This window comes from Primulina tabacum, chromosome 8 (assembly GCF_025594145.1).
Source record: "Primulina tabacum isolate GXHZ01 chromosome 8, ASM2559414v2, whole genome shotgun sequence".
Classification (NCBI taxonomy): Eukaryota; Viridiplantae; Streptophyta; class Magnoliopsida; order Lamiales; family Gesneriaceae; genus Primulina; species Primulina tabacum.
Window position 1 is genome coordinate 3,699,261 of NC_134557.1, and position 15,971 is coordinate 3,715,231.

Here is a 15,971-nt window from a genome sequence, read left to right on the forward strand (position 1 = left end):
TAACCTTCGGAAAAATGTCAACTTTCGGTTCATTTTCAACCATGGACATTGGGCACAATGTGCAAGAAATCGAAACTATTAAAAAAAAAATTCAAAATTAACTTCATATAAAATCTTATTTCTAGAATTTATGAAATTAAATCAGTCCACGTACCATCTTCCATCTCACTTGACCCGCATATGTACCCTGAGGTCACCGCTGATATCATATATCGCATTATATATTGTAAAATGAGAACCTGACTGATTATGTGTATATATATATATATATATAAAATATATATAAAGAAACTCAAAAATTTGATTAAGGGTTGAAAAAACTTGTCAATATAATAAATGCAAGTCATATTGTAATGAAACTTGTCTTCTGTTTTCTCCTGCGGAAGTGTGCCGAGTCATGCTTCTTGCTAGCTAGATTTTGAAGTCCACTATATACTTTCAATTAGTGTTCAAATACAACTTTATGTCACGTACAAATTCCTCCCTATATATATAGCATCACATTCCATTAACATTCCCTCAATTACAAAACAATTCTATCCAGTTTCTATTATCCGCCAAATCCTTAATTCGATTTTTTTAAAAAATATATATAGGAACATAAGTTTATTAGAGGAGAAGTAATTAAATATGTCTTCTTCTCATGGCGGCAATAGCATGGCGAGGGTGGTGATTTTCACGTTGGTGTTGGCAATCTTCGCCGGATATCTCTTATTGTGGATAATGACGCCAACAAATACTTTCAGACAGACATGGCTGACGGCCCTCCGAACCCGAACGTCCTCCACTTACTTTGGAACCACCCAAGGTGCCCGTGTTTAATATTATTTGTCGTCTTTCATTTTAAAAATCGAACTTTTAAATACTTATATTTATTGAGTCATGAGAAATATAAAGAAATTGATTTCGTAGAAAAATATATATACGAAATCTCATGTTTTGAATTACTGACAATATGCATATCACATTCGACTTCATTTCCGTGTACGTTTGCAGGTGCGACTTATCTAGCTTTCACGTTTCCGACATTATTCATTGCCACCTTGGGGTGTGTGTATCTCCATTTAGGAAAGAAAACAAGCGAGAATCATACCAAAGGGTACGTGTTTACGCAAACAAAACATCAATAATATAAGTTAAATATTTGAAGAAATTCGAAACTTTGGATTTCAAATTTATTTTAATTTGGGTTTTTTTTACGAGTTTGAACGACTCGATCAAATCCAAGACATGCATTTGTTCCATAGGGTTGCTATTGATTTCTCTAAAGAAATTTTGATGAATGCAACATTCATGCATGCATGCAGATCGACTGGAGAGAGCAAGTTGGGAGTATGGAGGAGGCCAGTGATGGTCAAAGGATTGGGAATAGTGTCTCGGATTGAGCTTGCATTTTTCCTCATGTTTATTGCTCTTCTTCTTTGGAACTTTGCTACTTATTTGACTCTCAGTTTTCGCACTATCACACCCCTTTCTGCAGCAAAAAGTCGAGAGAAAGTGTGAGTAGTTACTATTATCACAACGCATCGTAAATATATGTAGACATTAATTATATAAAATGATCATTAGGTAACCATCTTGGTGATCATATATAGTAGCATAATATCTACAAAAATATAATATAAAATTTCGTAATTAAACATTAATTGCAAGTGGATGTGGTGCATGACAGGTGGGAAGTAAAGCTAGACTCCGCGGCGCTCCGCCTAGGACTGACCGGAAACATAGCCCTCTCTTTCCTATTTTTCCCGGTGACACGTGGCTCGTCTGTGTTGCCGATGTTCGGCCTTACATCGGAAGCCAGTGTGAAGTATCACATATGGTTAGGACATATTGTGATGACCCTTTTCACCGCCCATGGCCTTTGCTACATTATCTTTTGGGCTGCCACACATGAATTATCCGAGGTATATATAAATGTTTTCTGATCGTTTTGTACGTAGTTTGTTATTACAAATACTAAATCGATTCCCTCAAATTTATTTTAAAATTTCTTCATCCCCTTCATCTAAAGTTCTTGAATTGGCAACATCAACAAGCATTTAAGTAGTAAAGCTTTCAAGTGTCCAAGAAAAAAAAAAGAATAGGGACGATTTAGCATATTTTGAAAATTTTACTCTTCGAAGAAACTTTCGTTCCACGGTGGGAAATGGTTTTGACCTTTTCTTTTGGATAAAAAAGCACATGCAAATGATTTTGTTCTTTTTTCCCCAAGAAAATATCACCTTTATTTAGTTGCCACGTTTACGGTGTAAAATATACCAACTTTTCAATACCAAAGGTCAATTGAAGATATGGCATAATGGTCCCAAAGATACCATTAAAACAGTCCACACAACGTTTAACGGAAGTAAATGAAGACATATTCGAGATAAGATCGTTTATGAATTCGAGCTCAATTTAAAACTGAAATTTGAGAAACTCAAGATCCCATGGAAATGAGCAAATTTGGTGTTTAAAATTGTTAAGATTAGACTTTGAAATTTACAACATATTGTGTGTCTTGGATCTTATGTATTGACATTTAAATTCAACTCAACTTCAAAAGTTAACATAAAGATGATTGTCCAAATCTATATATACAATTTCTAAAATCTTAATCAAGTTTAACAAAAATGAGATAAAATATATAAATACATGTAACAGGAATAACTTCTCGAAGCTGTAAATTTCAGATGCTGAAATGGGAAAACACTGGCGTGTCCAATGTAGCAGGAGAGCTATCCTTACTAGCAGGATTGGTTTTGTGGGCTACAACATTACCGAGAATAAGGAGAAAGATATTTGAACTCTTCTTCTACACACATCACCTGTACATTCTCTTTGTTTTCTTCTTTGTACTCCATGTCGGCATAAGCTACACCTCCATTATGCTCCCCGGCTTCTACCTCTTCATGATCGATCGATATCTCCGATTCTTGCAATCAAGACGAGGGGTGCGTCTCGTGTCTGCTAGGATTCTGCCCTGCGAAACAGTCGAGCTCAACTTCTCGAAAAGCACAGGCTTAATTTACAGACCAACCAGTGTTATGTTCTTGAATTTACCCACCATTTCTAAGTTGCAATGGCATCCATTTACCGTAACTTCCAGCAGCAGTTTGGAATCTGATAAGCTCAGTGTCATGATCAAAGGTGAAGGAAAATGGTCTAAAAAGCTCTATCAGATTCTCTCTTCAGGTTCTCCTCCCATTGATCGTCTAGACGTCTCTGTCGAAGGACCTTATGGGCCTGCTTCCACAAATTTCCTAAGGTACACCAACGTATTTTATATAATTTTTTGCGTAGAAATTTTCCTATAATAATTTCACCCCTATAAACTATTGATTATTGTGAACTAAATTATGTGATGGACCGCGGAACCACGTAAATGGTGTAACTGCATTCCTGCCACCTTGAAATCTATAGTGCAATTCTTTTATAGTTGTGATGAGTACTGAGGGATCGAGTTGTATTTATGCAGGCATGACTTGCTAGTGATGGTGAGCGGGGGCAGTGGCATAACACCGTTCATTTCCATCATCCGGGAGCTCATTCACAAGAGCCAAACTATGAAACTCAAGACCCCGGAAATTCTACTCATCACAGCATTCAAGAACTCTGCGGATTTAACAATGCTAGAGCTCATCCTCCCCATATCTGGTGCACCCTCCAGGTTTTCGGACTTGGGGATCCAGGTCGAGGCATACGTGACACGTGAAAAGCAACCAACCATTCAAGAAACCAAGGGAGTTAGAGCTGTGTGGTTCAAGCCGAATCCTTCTGATGCTCCCATAACTCCAATCTTAGGCCAAAACAACTGGCTTTGTCTTGGTGCCATAATCGCTTCTTCCTTCATAATATACCTTATTCTCATTGGCATTTTGACCCGATTCTACATATACCCTATCGATCATAACTCGAATAAGATCTTCTCATCGTCCTCAAGAACTGTGCTACACATATTGTTCATATGTATCGGCATTATCACGGCGTCAACTGCCGCTTTCCTGTGGAATAAGACTAGGAACTCCAAGGAAACGACACAGATTCAGAACATGGAAGGGGCAACTCCCATAGCTTCACCAAACTCACTCTTCTATAATGCAGATAGGGAACTTGAGAGCTTGCCTCAGCAGTCACTTTCGCAATCTATCAACGTGCATTATGGCGAAAGGCCTGATCTCAAAAGTACGTACGTTGGAGAAATATACTATGATCATTTAATTTTCTTTCTTTTATCCAGAATTCTCATAATCTTGTGGTTTTTTCTGTAGGATTTTTACTCGAACGCAAAGAGTCAAGCGTCGGGGTTCTTGTTAGCGGGCCGAAGAAGCTCCGACACGAAGTAGCGAAAATATGTTCATCTGGTTTGGCAGCGAATCTGCACTTTGAATCCATCAGCTTCAGCTGGTGATTTTTACAATTTCATACTCGATCGGAAAAAGACACGTAATGGAATCTGAAAAGGGCATATATATATGTTTTTGTTAATCTTGGGATTGTTTTCTTGTTTATATTTGGGTTCTACTCAAATTTCATACTATATAAATTGGAAGACTTGCATGCATGCATGCGACCTTCCCTGTGTAAAATCAAATATATCAATAATATCATCACTCTTTTGCAACCAAATTGAAATTGTGAAAGCAAACGACTAAATCTCACTTGTACGTATTTGTTCTGTGTTTTTTTTTAACTTTATTTTACTATTTTTCCTGATATTCTAAGCTTAGATTCGAATCACATTCATGCATAGATTTGTCCGAGCGTCATTTAATACGTGAACTTAATTTCAATTTATAGTTTAACTGAGGAAGGAACTTAATTGATATATCTTGCATGTATCAAACATTTAAGTTATAACATATTTTAACTTTTCATAATTATGTAGTAAATTTTATTGGTAAAACCTAGGAAGAATCGAGATATATCAGACTGAATATGGTCTTGGAATGAATTGATTTCAGGAGTACACAAAAAGTCAAATACAATATTAAAAACATGTCTTAATACGTCAATCGTAAATTTACGTATTTACAACATGAATTTATATTCCATCGCTAATTAATTTGCTATGTGTACATAATGGGTTACATAGAGGCTTACATGTAATCATTAATTAATTATTAAATTACAAATAAAACCCTCATCCTAAATTGATAGACTACCTATTCTATTAATTATTTCTTCTCCTATCTCAGCCCTCACTCCAAATCGATTGACCGTATCTTTCTTCTCCTCTCCCAACCCTCCAAATCCATATGCGGTAAAGACGAAGAAAAAATCGAGATCATAGAAATATCCTATTGCTTATCGAGACGACCATCTATTCTCTCTGTTTTACATCTTTATTACTGTAAATTAAGGTTAGTTTTTTTTCTTCCAATTTGTTGTTTCGTTTGTTTTGGATGTAGATTCGTAAAAGAGATTGTAGATTGTTTTGTTTGTTTTCTCAAAACATCATTTTGGGCCGGAATGTCAACAACCCAACGGAGTGAGGGTATGAATGCTTTTTTTGACGGGTATGTCCATTCAAAAACATCTTTAAAACAGTTTGTGGAGCAATATGAGCGAGCTTTGAGGAGTAAAATTGAGAAAGAGTTTCAAGCCGATTTTAAATCCTTCTCCCAGATGGTCCCTTGTGTTACTCGATTTGATTTGGAGAGGCAATTTCAAAGTGCTTTTACAATTGTAAAATTTAAAGAATTTCAACAAGAATTGACATGAAAGATGTATTGTGACATTGAATCTAGTGATGAGGGGTCTTTCAGTACGAGATATGTTGTTACAGAAGATTTTACAGTACATGAGAGAGTTAAGGAAAAAAGTTTGAAATTATTTTTGAGAGAGATAAATGCACATTTTCTTGTAGTTGTCATTTATTTGAGTTCAGGGGAATAATTTGTAGGCATGCTATTGCAGTTTTAATCCGTAACAAATTGTCGGCAGTTCCTGAGCAATATATACTTCGACGTTGGAGGAAAGATGTGAGTAGATTGTATATGAGAGTGAAGATCAATTATAATGGATGGATAACTACTCCTGGTCAATTAAATTATGAGAAGTTGTGCAAAGCATTTGCAGATGTTGCAGATTTGGCTGCAGATAATGATGATGAAACTCAAAAGCTTCTCGAGTGGATTGAAACTAAAGCAAGTGATCTTGCTATATCAAAGTTGGGATCAGGTTGTGGTCGTAATTTGATATCACAACTGAGCATGCAAGTAGATCATGTTGATGATGCAACCCAAGTTTCTACTTGCAAAGTTCTTGACCAAAAGTACACTAAAACAAAAGGAGTCCCTAAGAAGCTTCGAAAGAAAGGTCCATTGGAGAAGTCTTCTAAGAAATCGAAGGTACGATATATTCATAATACTTCTTTAATTAAGTCGCATCAATAGCTTGCATTCTATTCATACATATGTTGTTTTTGTAGGTATCAATGATATCAAGCAAAGAAAAAAATTCTCAACCAAAAAAAATTCAATCCAGTAATGTGTTTATACAACCACCTGATCAAAATGCTGTGATGACTCCGCTCTCTTTCTCACAACAATTAATGGTACGATATTATGTTTTTCATGTTTCATGTTGCTAATCACTCACACACACATATGTTTGTTTCTTATATTTGCATAATAATTATAGGGTGTTCATCACCATCCTTGGAATATCGATTACGGAGTACATTTAGTATCCAACTACGGAGGTGATCAAGCATCGACAACACCATGCTCGTCAAGATGGAGTTCGAATGATGATGAAGTGATCGGATCTATGGGTGTAATACGTTATGAAGCAAGTTAATTGGACATGCAATTAGATGTACTTGAATTTAGATTATTTTTTACAAGTTAGAAGACTATTTGAAATGAATATGAAATTTCATATTTCTTCAACGCAATTTAATGTGTTATGGTTTTTATGTTCATTTCATGGAAACTCTATTAGTACGTTGTATGTTTTCATTAAGAGATCATAATAATTTATTATTGTAGTTACAATCATTAATTTTTTTAATTTTAAAAATCATTACTATTAATTTTTTATATGATTTATTAAATATTGAAAAATATAATATTTATCAAAATATATTTTTTTTAAAAAAATTGTATGATAAATCTCAGGACTTGCATTAAAAAAAACAATTTAATATTATTGATAGGAGAAGAAATAATGAATGGAATGTGTAGTCTATCAATTTAGGATGAGGGTTTAATTGTAATTTAATAATTAATTAATAATTACATGTAAGCCTCTATGTAACCCATTATGTACACATAGCATTACCCTTTTTCAAATATCCATAATTGATTTAGGACTACCACAGATATAAAACTTAACAGAACTCAGGGTTCTTTTTGTAGCGAATCTTAAATTTGTATTTCTAAATATAGTTGAACCACCGAAATATTTTATTTTATAAATATTTTAATAACCTTAAAATCGTATATTATTATTTGTAATTTAATTAATGTTATATTTCAATTTTTTTTTTAAAGGAAGGGAAAGCTCCGAAAAATAAAATAAAAAGAAAAAAAAGACAGTAAAAACAATCTAGATATCTTACAACCCGAGAAAGCCGACACGTTGCTAGAGTACTGGGTAATTCCAATCTGAATCGACTGTGGATGAGACGGGAGGATAGAGTTCCGTTAGAAGATTTCAATTTGTGGGAGTTTTTATCAATTCTTTTTCATTTACGCGACCAAATTCTTGTCTCTCTTATCCTTTTTATGTTCCTGTTGCATAAGGTTTCAGTTTTGGTCCGAGTAATTTCAGTTAATTGCAGTTAATATTAATAGTCAACTTTATTTTCTTGAGAGGAAGCTTCATATTTTTAGATCTGAAACCCACTTGCGATTTGGTTACTAATCTTTCATCTTAACTACGTTTCTTGATTCTTTCCTGCATCGTTTCGTTCATCTGCTGTATTTCTTTATAAAGATTGGATTTTTCTTGAGTTCATATAGGGTATATGAAGAATCGGCTTTGTGAATCTGCTGGGTTCTTGAAATGTGCGATTTACAGCTGAGGAAAGTTAGATAATTTGAAGTTTATTAATAATCTTGCTTTGTTTCTATTTCTCCTACTTATGTTCTAATTTGGAGTTTTTAGTCAGTTGGTATCAAGAGTTTGCTCTTTATCCACCTCGAAGGTCACTGAATGTCTCATAAGGAATCCAAGGTTCTTGTGTGTTGCACCTTTTTTAGATTTAGTTCCTATTAGCTTTACTTGTTTGGATATAAATTTGAGTGGCGGCGTTATTCTGTGGAAATGGATTATCGCCGAGAAAATGGATTTTCTGGTGGAAATGATGTGCAAATACTAACTGGAAACTCTGGAAATTGTGTCGATGAGAATTGGAGTCCTGGGTCCACTGATTATGCGATTTGGGCAACTGAAGATGAGTACGGGATGTGGAACGGAGAAGCCTCTATGGACATGAATACAAATTTGAATTATGAGGGGAGGACATCCCAATCTCGATCAGGAAGTGAACCTCCGAGTAAAAGATCTAGAAATGCCCAATCAGGGGATGTGGCAGCTTCTAATCGGTCGAGAGCCATTGGAAAGATGTTCTACAAAACCAAGCTATGTTGCAAATTTAGAGCTGGCACTTGTCCATATATCACCAACTGCAATTTTGCGCATAGCATTGAAGAACTTAGGAAACCTCCCCCGAATTGGCAAGAAATCGTGGCCGGCAATGATGATGAACGGCCCGTATTGTCAGAATCAAGGGAGGAATTTCAGATACCAATATTTGGGGTTAGTGACGAGGCACAGAGGTCTTATAAAGGGCGTCACTGCAAAAAATTTTATACCGACGAAGGATGCCCATATGGTGAGAACTGTACTTTCCTTCACGATGAGCAATCAAAATCCCGTGAAAGTGTTACAATAAGTTTGGGCCCTGGAAGTGGTGGTGGATATGGTGGAAATGGAAGTGGATCAAACTTGAAGCCTTCCAATTGGAAAACGAGGATTTGTAACAAGTGGGAACTAACAGGGTATTGTCCCTTTGGCAGCAAGTGTCATTTTGCTCATGGAGCTGCAGGTATAAATTTATATTAGCATTTTCTATCGCAAGTGAAAGCGCATCAAATTCGGTTTCAACTGATTTTTTACTGCTTTTGGCTATGAATATGGGATTTTCTTACCTATTTTCAATACTGATGGAATGCATTTCATGCTTTTTGTTAAGGTCTTTTGTTCTACGTGTAGTAGTTTAGCTCGGATTTTGTTGCATCGTGTAATTTAGTATGCCTTTTATGACAAAAAAAAATTGAATCTCTCTTTGCTCTGTTATGGAAACCACAAAATATCCTTGTCGGGACTTCATAATGAATGTCTTGTGTCGTGCCATCTGATTAAATTACTGAAGTGACACCCACACGAAACCCTTCAAGTGGTAGTACGAATCGGCTTTTGACCAAGCTATTGATATGTCTACCTCAGCTTATTGCTCAAACATTTACGATCTAAATATTGTCTCCAGGTTTTACAAATGTCATGGTATTGAGCCTTGAGCTATTAATCGGTTAAAAGAATTGATGAATTGATGACATGCACATGTTTCATAGGCTGTTTGCTAGCGAATTTAGCGAATTATTTTGAACCCAAGCTCTTCCCGTTTTGTCAGTGGGTGAATGATCAATCAAACCAAGTTAATCCATCCTCTCATAACTTCATCTTAAAACCATGGCAACGTAACCCACTTCCAGTTTAAAAATCTCCTCTTTTCTTTTCGTAGTTGTCAATTTGTTGTACGAGTCTGTGAGTTTATACATTACATTTGAACCATCCTGAGACAGAACTGCATCGTTATGGTGGAGGAGCATCTGATGCAGAAGCCGTAGATTCTTCTACTCCTGATGCCAAGCATGGAACAGCTTCTCTTAAAACTTCAGTTGATGCCGTCGCAACTGTCCCTTCTGTTCCTCATTCTGATGTGTATAATGCTGGAGTTCCATCGCAAAGGTTGCCTGCTGTAATACAGAAGACGGGGCACAGACCAACTCAGAAATGGAAAGGTCCAGATAAAATTAGCAAGATTTATGGTGATTGGATCGATGACCTCTGAGTTGGTTTTGAGTCCTATCATCATGAAAATGACGATACTTCCCTGCTAAATAGAAGGCATCAAATCAAGTGTAACCTCATAGCTTCATGTTGTATTAGATTGCAGCTTGTAAACTCACTCCTTGTATTCCGTATGTCTGTTTCAAGCAAAACAATATTTGGTTGGCTTTCCAGTACCCTGTGCTTAATTTTATGTGCATCGATTACAGATTTAAATGAGCCAAGTCATTATTTGTTTCGAATGGTGGTTAAGTACTTGAATTGGTTAATTGGGTAATGATTTTTTTATTGGTGCGGTATCATTTTTCGGAAGCTTTCCCTTTCATTAATTCTTGCACTTCTTGACAATCTTTCCACCTAATTCTTTCGTCTCTTTTAAAAATTATTATTTTATATTTTGAATAAATATATTATATTTTAATTTTTTTTAAAGATTTTACTCCTAATCACCATCGGAGCTAAACCCAAATATAATTTTTAATATATAAACAATTTGACATGTATAATAAGTGCATTATAAGAAATAATATTAAAACCTGTTCCCCCAAATTTTGTTCTATGGCTTCTTGCTTAATTCTTGCCGTGTTGCATGATTGCAACAAATAAGATGTTATTTTTGTTTATTAAATATGCTAACCAAAAAATCGAATTTCTGGATAGTAGCAAATGACTGCGGCGCTTATTTAGTTAAAAAAAACTTCAGTACCTCTCCCCTTTTCTTTAAGCAAGCAGGAGAAACCTCCATCAAGCTCCTCCTCATCCGCATCAATCAATACTCACCATTCCCGTTCCTACATCAATATCCATTTACTATTAGCCAGTTGAGATTTCTGCAGCTAGCAATATATTTTGTAATATAGCTCCAGTAAATTGAACAAGACTTTTACCTGGTTAATGATATCGTTCCTATTCGAAAGTTGCTTGCTTGTGTTTTCACATGCTTGGTGCACTACAAACAAGGGAAAAAACATTGATCGCAATAAAATACCAAGAAAATTACAAATCTTGGTAGAGAAACACAAAAAAGTTACCGTAATTTTTAGTTATCTTGAATCCCGCATGTCAAACAGAATTGGTTTGGAGTGAAAAGTTTTGGAAGATTTTTGTGTGATAGATGTAATACAAGGAAAAATATAGAGCAGATAAGGGAAGCCATGAATACATACTTGGTAGGGAAAAACACTTCCTGCATGGGGCCACAAACTTTGGCAGCCTGCAAGTGAAAAATATGCTGACATTTTGAGAAATTCTTCTAGGTACTTTAAACACCTAAAGGTCCAGGTAGTTGTCCATCTCTACCAGAGAAGGTACCTTAGGTCCGCGAATGGGAGGAGTTTCTTGTAATTGTATAAATTTCTTCATGTTACAATCAATTACCTGCAAGTGGTTGACAAAATTATCATCAATCAACCATGCTGGATTCGGATGCCAGTAGCTGTCTACATATTTAATTTAATTATTTAATTAATCCATATGAATTGCATCTCATTCTAATCTCTGTACCCACTAAGATCAAGCCATATATCACATTGTTGCAACATTTGAATCTCTGACGCACAGATTCGAGAGTTCAACATGGTATATCTCTATATTTATCCTTCAAATATGACTTTGCCTACCATTGAACACAAAAAGTACTACTCCTATAAACATCACTAGCCCCAGTTCCAAACAAATAATTTCGCTTATCCATCTCCACTTTCCCAAAGCTGATCAGATAAACCAAAAATAACCCCAAGACACATATGGCTCTACATCTAACGATCAAATATTCCAAAAGAAGAGTAACAAAGATTGAAACCTTCTGAAGAGGAAGCATACAAAAATGAGCCCACAACTCATCTTCAAACCCTGGTTCCACAGCCTCTCAACCTCCAATTTTGATGCATTATGATAAGGGTCGGTGACTAAATATGACATTAAAAGTAAAGAATCAAGAACCACGATAATTAGAACAAGTAGGACAATTGACCAAAATTTGTCAACTTGACATGTAACATAATATGTTGTTTTCGTGTTTCTCTCAATCAGTAAAATATAAAATTAATCAAGAGCTATATATAAGTACAATTGCAACAAATATACACAGATAAAACCTCTCAAGAAAGCATCAACAGATCAATGGTTAGAAGCAGAATCTTCGAAATTAAGATAATTTTGTGGGTGCACTACAACAAAAATAACTTTTCGTAGCGCGCAAATTCTCTTTCCGCGGCGCACATTGCATACTGCACAACTACAAGCTGTTGAAAGTTCAAAATTATCTGCGACGTACATGTGCATGCTGTTAATATTAATATATGCGGCGTGCATGCAATGTACGCCATTAACAATAAACGCAACATCTAAAACTAACGACGGTTTTTGATAAAAACGTCGCTAATTAGCAACGGTTCAAAAACCGTCGCTAATTAGCAACGGTTCAAACAAGCGACGATTTAAAAATCCGTCGCTATTGTTTTGGTTAAATTAAAAAAAATACTTTTATAATTTAATAATTTTTTAAAAAAACTTACACTATGCTAACAATACTCATAAAAAAATTACTTTTATAATTTAATAAATTTTTTTAAAAAAACTTACAATCTGACTATGCTAAGAGAGAAAAAATTTAATTGTTGTTAAGTGGTGTGGAGGAAAATAGATCGAAAATGCTGATATTTATAGACATTTTGCGATAGTTTTTGGTATAACCATCGTTATTAGCGAAAGTTTTTTATTAAACCGTCGCTAAGTTTATTAAACTGTCGCTATTAGCGACGATTTTAACTCAACCGTAGCTAATAACGACGGTCGCTGATAGCGACATGTTTTTTAAAAAACCGTTGCTGATTTAAAATTAGCGAATGTTTTTAAAAAATCGTCGCTAAATTTAGCGACAGTTTAAGTAAAAATGTCGCTAATTTAAAAATTCATTTTTTGCAGCGTGCTTATATGCATGCCGTGAATAATAATTTTGACGGTGTGCGATTTATGTACGCCATCAATGTCTAGATACGATTTTTTTTTAAAAATGATTTACTATTAACAGCACACAAAAACATGAACACTGTTAATAATACTATTAACGATGTGCATTTATTGTGTGTTGCGAAAATTGCAGGTTATTAACAGCTCACATATAACTGCACGCTGTCGTTTATATAATTTATTAACAGTACAAATGCATGCTGCGAATAGTTTTTTAATGTACGTCGTTATTTTTGTCAAGTGCAACAATATTAACAGCGCACATATGGGTGCACGCCGTTAAAAGTAATATTCGCAGCGTGCTTTTAATGCACGATGTTGATAACGTGCTGCGGAAAATCATTTTTCTTGTAATTGTGGAATCTTCTCAAGTTTCTTTTTTTTTCTTGTGGACTCTTCAGTATCTACTTTTTGGTAGGCTCGTGCGATCCAAATTTGAGACTTTTCGGATGCGCCATCTTTTGTGACTGTGGCTGAAGAGTAGTTAACAGCAGATGTCGGCACTCCTCCATTGAATTCAAAAATTTTCCCAAGCTAAATGTCCGTACAAGGCAAGAAATGGTGTGCTGCAGAGACAATATGGGAAGGGCGGTTGGTTTGGAAGGCTCCCTAGCCGAATATCAAAAGCTTAATTCCTCGATTTGTGCAAACAAGTTGAGAAATATTTGTCTCCCGATATGAGCATATACGTGGTCGAGGGTGAATGTTCAACTGCCCATAGACACATGCCTAGAACCATTCTCATGTCAATGGAATTCAACCTAATTAAGAATAAACAAAACACAACATATGAATTCAATTAATAATGTCAGAATAAAACCTATGCTCCAAACACTTCAAAATTCAAAATTATCTAAACAAAACATTAAATTTCATGTACCTACCAGGTGGCACATGGATCATGGTAATACCAATCCTATGTAGAGCTTCTGAAACTTCTGGTGAGATCTTTCCCATGTCTCCATAAGCATATAATGTGATAAGATCACTCAGCCTCAACTTCGTCAGTCCCGCAACGATGTTGTTCGCAATTGATATAGCATCTGCAGAACGAAGAATCTCACAATTCCCATAGTCCCACCATACTGAAATAGGTGGACCTGCATCGGTGACCTTGAAACCCAATTTTGGCTCAGCTGAGAGACCTCCATCTTTGGGGTTGAAATCCATTTTCAGCGAGATAGATAAACCTCCATCGATGGCCTGAAAACACATTTTTGGAGTAGCGGAGAGGCCTCCATATTTGAGGTTGAAAAACATTTTCAGCGAGAGCGATGAAAACTATAAAATCAAAATCAAGAAATCAAAAATTGGAAGCGCGACGGAAAAGAAAATGTAAGAACAAGAATATGTATCCAATTAAATATGATATTACTTATTAAAATAATATCATATATTTTGATGTTAATTAAATAAACTAACATAATGCATGTGTTTTAAATATTACTAGGTTCGTGCGATCCAAATCTGAGACTTTTCAGATGAGCGTCATCACTTGTAGCTATGGGTGAAGAGTAGTTAACTAGCGGATGTCGGCACTCCTACGCTGTCCAATGCAAGAGATAGCATGCTGCAGAGACAAGATGAGAGGCGCACTTGGTTTGGAAGGCTGCTAGTCATGTGTAGAGCTTTAGAAACGTTCGGTGGTATCTTTCTCACGTCTCCATAAGCAGATAATGTGAGAGGACCACTCAACTTCAACCTAGTCTGTCCCGCAACGATGTTGTTCGCAATTGATATAGCGTCTGCAGAATGGAGAACCTCACAATTCTCATAGTCCCACCATACTGACATAGGTGGACCTGCATCGGTGACCTTGAAACCCAATTTGGCTTAGTAGAGAGACCTCCATCTTTGGGGTTGAAATCTATTTTCAGCGTGATAGGTGAACCTCCGTCGGTGGCGTGAAAACCCATTTTTGGATTAAGGAAGAGGCTTTCATCTTTGGGGTTGAAAGCCATTTTCAGTGAGAGGGATGACAACTGTAAAATCAAAATCAAGAAATCGAAAATTGGAAGCGCAACGGAAATGAAAATGTAAGACCAAGAATATGTGTCCAATTAAATAGAAATATTACTTTAAATTAAAATAATATCATATATTTTTGTGTTAATTAAATAAACTAACATAATGCATGTCATTTAAAATACAGCCATTGAAAATTTTAAAAATCAAAATGGTTTTTTCTCGATCTTAATTTATTGCTACAACTTTGTAAAATAAACTATAACATTATAAAATTTTCAATTCGACCTATAATTAATATTCTACTCCAAATGCCTACCATTGAACACAAAAAAGCAAAACAAGTAGGACAATTGACGAAATTTTTCAACTTGATATGCATCATAATATGTCGTTTTCGTGTTTCTCAAAATCAGTAAAATACATAATCAAGAGTCATATCTAATTACAATTGCGACTAATACGCGGATAAAACCTCTCGAGCATCAACATATCAATGATTCAACAGATTAATGGTTAGCATCAGAATCTTCGAGATGAATATAATTTTGTGGGTGGAATCTTCTCAAGTTTCTTTTTGATCTTGTGAACTCTTCGGTATCCACTTCTTGTAAGGTTCGTGCGATCCAAATTTGAGACTTTTCTGATTCGTCATCTTTTGTGGTTGTGGGTGAAGAGTAGTTAACAGCAGATGTCGGCCATCCTCCATTAATTTCGGACATTTACCCTAGACAAATGTCCGTCCAAGGCAAGAAATGGTGTGCCGCAGATATAAGATGGGAGGAGAAGTTGGTTTGAAAATATGCCAATAGAATATCGTACCCCAAATTCCGCAATTTGTGCAAACAAGTTGAAAAATCTTTGTCTCTTGATATGAGCATATATGTGGCGGGGGTGGGTGTTCAACTGCCCATAGACACATGCCTAGAACCATTCTCATGTCAGTGAAATTTCGACCTAATTAAGAATAA

General features: G+C 35.5%; 2 protein-coding genes and 1 long non-coding RNA gene across 3 annotated transcripts; all 3 read left to right on the forward strand.

The window, feature by feature from the left end:
* The first annotated feature begins 399 nt into the window (after window positions 1-399).
* Window positions 400-4,722, forward strand: LOC142553048 (ferric reduction oxidase 2-like). Its single transcript, XM_075663036.1, has 7 exons — window positions 400-808; window positions 997-1,099; window positions 1,308-1,499; window positions 1,673-1,907; window positions 2,676-3,250; window positions 3,461-4,167; window positions 4,254-4,722. The coding sequence occupies exons 1-7, from the start codon at window positions 631-633 to the stop codon at window positions 4,391-4,393; spliced, it is 2,130 nt and encodes a 709-aa protein (XP_075519151.1). The 5' UTR covers window positions 400-630; the 3' UTR covers window positions 4,394-4,722.
* A 1,558-nt stretch (window positions 4,723-6,280) lies between these two features.
* On the forward strand, window positions 6,281-6,765 carry LOC142553854 (uncharacterized). Its single transcript, XR_012822019.1, has 3 exons — window positions 6,281-6,335; window positions 6,416-6,541; window positions 6,628-6,765. It is a non-coding gene; the product is annotated as an uncharacterized LOC142553854 (long non-coding RNA).
* Window positions 6,766-7,508: 743 nt separating this feature from the next.
* LOC142553050 (zinc finger CCCH domain-containing protein 12-like) lies at window positions 7,509-10,241 on the forward strand. The gene is made up of 2 exons (XM_075663037.1): window positions 7,509-9,040; window positions 9,798-10,241. The coding sequence occupies exons 1-2, from the start codon at window positions 8,257-8,259 to the stop codon at window positions 10,064-10,066; spliced, it is 1,053 nt and encodes a 350-aa protein (XP_075519152.1). The 5' UTR covers window positions 7,509-8,256; the 3' UTR covers window positions 10,067-10,241.
* Window positions 10,242-15,971: the final 5,730 nt, after the last annotated feature.